This window comes from Phyllostomus hastatus, unplaced genomic scaffold, assembly GCF_019186645.2.
Source record: "Phyllostomus hastatus isolate PE091 unplaced genomic scaffold, TTU_PhHast_1.1 phas_contig_65, whole genome shotgun sequence".
In the NCBI taxonomy this organism is placed as follows: domain Eukaryota; kingdom Metazoa; phylum Chordata; class Mammalia; order Chiroptera; family Phyllostomidae; genus Phyllostomus; species Phyllostomus hastatus.
In genome coordinates this window covers 13,442,638-13,451,767 of record NW_025333932.1, presented here as the reverse complement: position 1 = coordinate 13,451,767, position 9,130 = coordinate 13,442,638, and the positions used below count along the sequence as shown (strand labels likewise).

The following is a 9,130-nucleotide window of genomic DNA, read 5'->3' as shown; positions in this document are numbered from 1 at the left end:
GCACGTGTGTATTATGCATGTCTGGTAAGTCATTAAATTGATGCATATGGTATTTCTTGGATTCTGTGCCAAGACTAAGGGGGACTAAGGGATGTGGAGAGGAGCAGCAGAGGCAACTTTGGCTTTGTTTATGACTTAGTTGCAGAGTATTCACAGGTAAGCTCACCTGTATGAAATTATCACAGAACAACAGCATTTGAGTCATTTGAAAGATATTACTTGACTTGGTGGTAAATTAACACATTTACAATAAACATTAATCAGAGGGACTAATTCAAGTATTTATTTTTGAACACTAGAAAATAATAGATTATCTCAGTTCTTTCTCTTATTAAAAATTTCAAATGGAGTGTGTCTCTATATCATTTCCATCTTACTAATTGTTAACAAGGATATAGTTTCATTACCCATGACAAGGAGATTTTGCTTGCCATAGGAAGTATATCCTTGTAATCAGAAAACAGAGCTCTCTGCTCCCTCTTTTACTCGATATTGGTCAGAAGCCTGATTCAACTTTGCTTTTTCTTAATAGAGTCCATTAAGTAGAAGAATCATTGGGGCTCAAATTTCAGACTCGTGGTGAGTGAGCAAATGGCTAAATGTGCACCTCTAGAAAGCTACAAACACAACAGACAATTTCCTTGTTTAGTTGGGAGCACTCCAAGCCCATGTATGTCCAGCATCAGTTTCTAAAGAAAAAAGCTCAGACAATAAAGTGATGACACAGCTCACAGGACCAAGTAGATGGGGGCTGGGGCTGTGTTGTTTCACTGCCTCACTGCAGATGTCTAATGGGCACAGTTGCCATGCCAAGAGAAAGGTTAGGTCAGTGATACTGGGGGGACCCTTGGGATCAGGGCTGTAGGAGTTTCGTGGATCCCAAAGATTCTTATTATATAACAACCCTGAAAATTGTCTTCTAAAGTCTCTATACCTGCAAAACATCTACCTGGTCACAGAATTGTGACTAGCCTGACTCAAATGGATCAGTCAATGCCTCTCATGTCATCTATCTTCTTGATTTTATCCTACTGCTTCTCATCTGCATCAAAAGGTAAGTTTTCCTGGAAGAAAATTCCCATGGGAAAAAAAAACACAGTGAAATGAAGAAACAGGCTATTAAATTATTTTAGGTATGCTATATCACTTTATTTTTTTCTATAAAAATTAAACACCATTTTTGATACTATAACATCAACATTGTGTACTTGGGGACTCTATTGAGACTTTCCAAAAAAAATCTGAAAATAAGAAAAAGAAGTTTAAAGTTCTATACATCAGCCAAAGAGCTCTAAGAGTTGGGTCTTATAATCTACACCGTACAGATAAAAGCAGACATGTAAAATTTTTCTTAAAGGTCAGAGCATCCTTTAGATTTGAAACTACTTGATCTGAGTGAGTGTATTGACACATTCAAAGAACCAGGGAAAGGTTGATTTGTTACAGAAGAATAGAAAATGGAAAACCACAGAAGTACATATTAATGGAGTTTATCCAAGCATGATCCAACATTAAGAAAACATTATCCAACAAACAATTTTAGTCCTCTTAGAAAAATAATCCATATTTTGGAGATAATGCTGGGAGGTACAGCCAACAAAATTCTATTTTTATGAAGTCACTTTGAAAATCACCCTTTGGTGAGTTGGTGTTTTCAGACTATTCCAGGTCTAATAATATAAAGCACTTACTTCTATTTGTATCCTTTGTTCTGAGTTCCATACTCACCAAGCCAACTGCTGATTCTGTTGAACTATCATGCTGATTGAAATATTCCAGCTAATGCATTACTCATTATGCATCAATAACTTGACTTTTACTCTATATATCAGACTTGTAAACTCAGTTATGGTGTCTGCACCTGAGAAAGGAATTTATTTTGCTAACAAATTAGGTTTCTGACCTTGCACAGGTAAGGGCTTAACTCTGGACCTGAAGTATTTTATCAAGATGTATTGATTTACAAAACTCCTTAAGAAAATAGCCCCTTGACTTACACCCAGACACACATTCCCTTTTGCATGTATGACCTAGTAAGTGTTAGGGAGCTTTGCTCACAGAGTCCCCCGTCCATCGAGGATGAGAATAAGTCTACCAAGACATGATCTGCTTGGGGAGGAAAGGTGGCCAATCTCTCAGAGGAGAAGGACCAAGAGCCTTTTCCTCAATGGGCTTTTATTGGGTTCATTTTGCACAGGAATACAGGTAAAGCTTATTAATCATTATCAGGCAGTAAGGATCAAACAATAGATAACATACAAAGAACTCTGAGGGCCTATTTTGAGTCAGGGTCAGATAGCTAAAGAGCCATAAAACATTTTTTTTTTAAGAGAGGGAAGGGAGGGAGAAAGAGAGAGAAACATCAATGTGTGGTTGCTGGGGGTTATGGCCTGCAACCCAGGCATGTACCTTGGCTGGGAATTGAACCTGTGAAACTTTGGATCACAGCTGGAGCTCAATCCACTGAGCTACGTCAGCCAGGGCCACGAGCCATAAAACTTTGAGGAACAAACTCACTTCCTGCTTGGACCCTTATCATTTAATTGAGAGCATTCTAAACAAAGCAAGTTTCACAGGATTTTACATATTCCTTCTTAGGCCTGATCACCCTAGGGAACCCGCCTTTTCTAGCACCAAGGTGCAGCCATTGCACCCCACTTAAAGGCTTAAGGCATTGTTTCATGCTTAAGTCAGACAGGGGAAATAAGACAGCCAAGAGATTAGGAGACTTCTCAAGACAGAATAAGAACTCAGGCTATGTCAAAGCCAAGGGGTGCAGGCCCATCACCCCCTTTTGCTATAGCCCCCCAAGTCCTTCCCTGGGGCCTCCCCATGATTGTGCCTATCTTAGATCATTCCCCCTTAGGGAATCTTACCCGTCATTGGCTAACTGATCAAGCATTAGGGGCCAGGAAGGGTTAAGAAAAAGGAGCAGAAGCAGCACTCCTGCCAGGGAGATAAGCTTTGTCTCCTTAGTGGCTTATGGTCCTAAGGTCACTCACTCAGCCTTATCCATGGAGGGGTTATAGCTTCTGAAACCAGACAGGGCGGTTCCCAACAAGCAAGAAAGCTAGCTCATCACCAATCTGCCAAGATAGATTATGGCTTTTTCCTGAGAGAAGGAGCCAGAACTTGAAGAGAGGGCCCTGGACACTCTGTGAGGGTAAAGGAGAGGGACAAGAGCAAGGGCAGTAAAATACAAGGTGAGACTGGGACAGGATGTGGCACAGAAACATGGAATTCCTGGTCAGACCATACAAAAATACATGATCAGGAAAAGGGAGAGGGCTGAGAAGGAGTTTTTAAAAACTGAGTGCTCAGAACAGGAGTGACAATATGCTAGAAGCAAACATAGGTGAGAGATTTATGTTGGCAAAATCCAGGGAACTTCTCAGCCAGGACCTTGAGTGACAACAGTTTGCACTCGAATTTAAGTACTTAACCCAAATTTAGAGAAAATGATACAGTTCCTCCAGAACCTAACCAGAAATTAACACAAATCGGTTGGCTTAGAGTTGATGTTGGGAAGTAAAGTGACAAGAAAGATGTAACAGTAAAAGTGAGGAAGGGCCAGAAAGGAAGAGTGAACCCACAAGTACCTGAAACAATAATTAATCCTGTGTCAGATAATGTGAGATGATGGGATTGTGATTCACCTTTTATAGTAAATTGCATCAGAAAGCAAGGAAGTGGAAACATGATGAAGGACACAGGCCAGCTCGAAGACAATCCTATTGGCCAAATTAAAATCAATCTACCAGTGAAAACAGATGGCAATAATGATAATAGACTAGAGTCCACTGAATTAAATAAAAAATGCTAATTCCATACTGGAAATAAATGAATAAATTAGAAGTTTAATGAGGTACAGGATTATTTACGTGGTCTCAGTGCACATCCCTGCACAAATATGTTTCCTACAGAGGATAAAATAGTAAGCACAGTGGAGAAGACCCACAGATGCCACCTTAGCCAGTGATGAAAGTGAATGTATGCTATAAGAAAAGTCTGAGGAGGTTTCCTGATCACAGACAGTGTGGGGGGTGCAGCATGGGTATTGCTTTGGGAATAGTCCTGCCACCCATGCATAATCATAATCTAATCCCAATGAAGCAGGGAACAAACCCAAATTGAGGGACATTCTATAAAATAACTGGCCTTGCCCTGACCAGTGTGGCTCAGTTGGTGGGGCATCATCCTGCAGAGCAAAAGATTGCTGGTTCAGTTTCCAGTTAGGGCATATGCCTGGGTTGAGGGCATTGCTGTGGTTGGGGTGTGTACAAAAGGCAACCAGTTGATGCTTCTCGCTTGCATCAATGTTTCTCTCCCTCTCTTTCTTCCTCCCTTCCCTGCTCTGTAAAAATAAATAAATAAAATCTTAAAAATAATTTGCTTATCACCTTCAAAAGAGTAGGGTCCTGAAAAGCAAAGACAGACTGAGGAACGGTACCTAGTTTCTAAGGAAGAAGGTGATGACAAGGCCAGTTCACCTCACGGTCAGCTGTTTCATGTCATGTAGGATAAATGTGCTAGCTCGCAGGACAGATATTCAAGTTTGTAGCAGCAGGTTGGCAACTTACTGTCAAATAATTCAAAACAAAAATGTTTTTTGCTCTGCTTGCACTTTTTCTGTGAATTTGATATTATTTTCTAAATAAAAAGTGTAAAAATGTAATCTCATTTTGTGTCTTACAGATACAGGTCCCTAATACAGTTCAAAGTTTGTCTTATTTTCTTTATTGTGGTTGAATCCAATTTAAATTAAAATACAAAATGCCTAACAAACATACATCCAGTATATGTTGTGGGAAACAAGATAGAACTCTACTAGCTTTTACAGCTCTTTAATAGTCTCAGAAGATAACAACTTGAACACGTCCTGACAGCTTTTGCCTCTGAGAGAGAAATAAATTAGCAAACAATCTTCAAGGTAACATTTTTAGTCCATGAAAATCCAATTTGTAGCATGGAACCAACCCAACACTGTAGCATAAACCACAAGTTACAAAGAGGTACCTCTCACACCCAGTAATTAGAATCCCCACCCCACACAGGTACACCCCTCCAAGTACAACTTACCTTCTCTGAGTATAAAACACTTCTTTCTCAGACTAGGATACTTCACAACATGTCTTTCTAAACTAAAGAAGTGCCTTCCCATTGGTATTTTTAAAACCATTAGAATGGCTGGTTACACAAGTAGATTTAGTAAGTATTCTTTTAAGAAGAAACCATTTTCAAGAGACAGCTCACATTTTACTTGTTACATTAACTTAGAGGGCATTGATCCCAAGCAGTAAGAGAATTACCAAAGATAAAATAAAATTAGAAAAAAATAGTTGATTCATTAGATATTTATTACATCATTAGAATTCTCTGCAAGGTCTCAAGCTGGATACTGGGGTGTGGGGGTGGGGAGGGTAAGAATCACAGTGACTAAGCTGTCAGCCTCAGTCTCCAGAAGCCTGTCTTTTGCAACCACATGCATCACTATTACACAATTTAATGACACTCAGTTACCTTGTCAGGAAGACTATCACAGAATATTTTCAATGACAAAATCTACACCCAGAAGAAGAAAGGTGTCCTAAACAAATCATCAAAATCAAGGAAACTTGGTTAAACTTCTCTCAGAAGATGACAGCATGTGGTCAGGTCTTCTGTGTGGCTACTAAGTTAATGAATAATGTTACTCCTTGTACCAGAAAGAGCAAAGAGATCCCCCACCCCATCCTCCTTCACCCAAAACAAATACAAATATACCAGAGTAATAGGTTAAAGTGAACATTAAGAGCCACCTTGCAAAATTACTTAAAGACTAAAGGACATGGTTAAGGGGAGATGAGTTTTGCCCCAGAAATGGATGGGTTTATGGACGGCTTATACATTTATCTAAGACTCAGGTAAGTTTTCCCAGCCATTGACAGAAGAATGAGCTGCAAGAGATGGCCATGCTCTGTGGCCAAAATGCAGGGCAGAGTGGGCCATGCATCAATATGTCTCAGCAGCTTGCACTGTGTCTGTGAGCTGCTCCTTTCTAAGGACCTCTTGCCCTGAGTTGGCCAGCACTGCGTCTCATCAGTCTTCAGCCAGTTTATCATTAACATCACCAGTAAATGTGATGAGCAACAATTCATTCAAGTTTAAACAGACACTTATATCCTGAGGAATTCTTCACCAAAACTGTGTGGGCTATTGCTGAGCATGTAGTAGACACAGGAAGTGGTTATATTCCACCACCGCTCCCAACAACTCTCATATTGTTCATTTTGCCAAAGGCATCATCAATCAGCAACATAATCAAAACCAAATTCTCTTTAAAATTGGAAATATTATCAACTTTTTATGAACTGGAGTGATACCAAGATATTAAGCAGAATCACTCATTTAGAAAAAGGTGTTCCAATTCTATCATTCTGGAAATGAATTTACGTTTTTCACAAACATCAGACAGACACAATCAATTTGGTCTATACAACCAGGGAAAATATTTCATACATTCTAAGATTTGCCTTGCCAGCATGTTTTCCCTCAGGTTGAAGAGGACATATTTTATGGGTTTTAACACACGTGACACAAGTGTTTCCTGCTTGAAGACCCAAGAGTGCAAATCTGAGATGGACAAGTCAAGTCGGTTTGATTAAAGGGATCTGATTTTCTTGGTGTTCCTGGAACTCACAGCACAATGGTACCTGTAAACTAGAATTCTAGAAAAGAACCATCAGTAGGAATTTTTGTGTCCCAATTGGTTTTGTTTTCTCTCTGCAGGCATGTTTGGGGTGGTCCACTGGCAGCACCATTTAGTAGAATGAGGCCCTCACTTGTCGGCCCTTCAGAGGCTGAGGTGGACGGTGATTGCTCAGCAAGAAGGTGGCTGCTTCACCCTCCTCGGTGCAGAGGAGGGTGCGGAATGTGGCCAGCTGTCAATGAGAAGAGACCGTGTCAACATACAACGTGAGCAGTGTTAGTGCAGTGACCTGCTCAGAAAGCTGAGAAACATCACCTTCCCTCTACCAGGAACTAAAAATATTATAATGAAAATTTTCTAAGTTATAGGTCATATCTGATAAAGCAACTGTTTCTCTAAATTCTCACCATTGTACAAATACAATGGATTAAAAAATTAAGTATATCAGCATTCTTCATTTGAAGAGCGAAGTCATGAGAGGAAACATTTGGAGTGTTTGAAGTATACATATCCAGAAATCAGAGTGTTACCTCAAAGGCAGAATGGGACAGTGAAACGGGGCTCAGGCTTTCTGAGCAAGGACCCAGGTCTGGTTCTGCCACAACCTACATGACCTAGGCTTCACCTTCCTCAGCATGAAGGTCACCTCAGGGGGTGTCTTCAGCTCTTGGAATCACACTGAACACTTATAAGCTCCCCAGTATCACCCAGGCCCAATTTTCACAAGAACCATGTTCATCCTGAAACATTTTGACTTTTATGTATTATTTTCCTTTAACTAGAAAATGTTGCTTATTTTCAACATGTTTGTGCCTTGTAAACAACTATCTGTGGGAAAAGCCTGAGGCCTTTCAACTTCTGATAATGTTTAAGCACAATTTCAGTAGTATACACATATTTCTTACCAAAAGGGATTAGTTTTTCTTATCATAAAAAGCATACTTACTTTACAAACTTCATACAATACCCAAGTATCAAGAAAAAAATAGAAATTACTAGTAACTGCATCACAAGATGTAACCACTGTTAACATTATAAAGTATTTTCCTATATATAAACACACACACATATTTAAGATGTTTTATTACAAAAAGTGAGCTTAGCAAAAATGTTCTTTTGAAACCTTTTTTTTTCTATGTACAGGGTATGAAAAAGTAGGTTTACAGGTATGAGTATGCAAAACACAAAGTTTATTCTTGTATTATTATTAATTACTCCATTATTTTCCATAAGAATTATAAATCTACTTTTGCCCCACCCTGTGCATATACATCTCTGCATATCAATAAATATGAATCACTGTCACTATTCTTAATTTCTAAAAATTTTGTATTATAAGCATGTTTAATATTATTTATTAGATTTAGCATAGGTCTACAGCAGTAAAATAAAGATAGGGTAAATGCCTTGAGTAATTTTACTCAAAATAACTCAGGTCCTGCACTTGAGGGGAGGTTTCTAAGTTTCCCCTTTTAAGCTTTCAACATGTTTAATTGCACTTTGTTCAATAAAGTTGTTGCATTCCAAAACAAACAAACAAAAAGTCTTAAAAATGTTCACCAAGCTCTGGTCAGCATGGCTCAGTTGTTTGGATATCATCCCATAAAGTGAAAGGCCACTGCACTGGTTCAATTCCCAGTCAAGGCACATGCTTGGGCTGCAGATTTTGTTCCCTGTCAGGCTGTGTGCAAGAGGCAGCTGATGGATGTTTCTCACATTGATGTTTCTCTCCCTCTTTTTCTCCCTCCTTTCCCCTCTCCCTAAAAATAAATAAATATTAAAAGAAATGTTCACCAAAAAGATATTGCCAGTTAATACAAGTAAGTTTTTGATATTTGTTTTGCTGTTTTCAGTGAAAACAAATAATTAAATTACTGAGAATGACAGCCTCCATTCTGTAAGTTTTGCTAGTCACTTAATCACTAAGTCAAGCAAATTCAGACCAGGACCCTTCAGTTAGGTTCCCACCATCATCATGAACCTAAACCATTTCTCACAGAGCACTTGCCAGACTGGGAGGAAGAGGCAGGGAGGGCCCTTCTTATAAAAGGCAGCTTATAACCACACTTTGTGGATGTAAATTCAGATCATGTACAAGCAGCTGTGCATTTCCATAAGTGATATTTTGGAGTGTCCTTTAAAAGGGTATAGGTTTGGGAAGGATAAGACAAGTATTTACAATTTGCTGTCATTCATGTGTCATTAGACCAAACCATTGCAGGTAAGCCAGATGAGACAGGTTATTCTTAGAAAAGTCAAGCAGCAGAGGCCACAGGGAAGACTCCCCCAGCTTAGAGCAAACCCCAGTAACCCTGGTCTGTGTGAAGCAGCCATTCCAAGTGAGAGGCTGTACAGGAATCCAGAATTCTGAATCAGGGCACTGCTGCACCAGCCTCACAGAGCACAACCAGCCTCCCAGGGAAACTGAAGAGTCTCTCAAAA

General features: G+C 39.5%; 1 protein-coding gene across 4 annotated transcripts in view; it reads right to left on the bottom strand.

Moving 5' to 3' along the window:
- Positions 1-4,295: 4,295 nt before the first annotated feature.
- The window catches only part of CA13 (carbonic anhydrase 13), a 49,764-nt gene continuing 44,929 nt past the window's right edge, over positions 4,296-9,130 (bottom strand). For 2 of the 4 annotated variants that reach the window (XM_045849375.1, XM_045849372.1), the window contains exon 7: positions 4,298-6,920. In XM_045849375.1, coding sequence (XP_045705331.1) covers positions 6,801-6,920 — 120 coding nt within the window. In that variant the 3' untranslated portion in view covers positions 4,298-6,800. Of the gene's footprint in view, positions 6,921-9,130 lie in introns of all 4 variants that reach the window. The other 2 variants (XM_045849374.1, XM_045849373.1) reach the window with 2 other exon arrangements.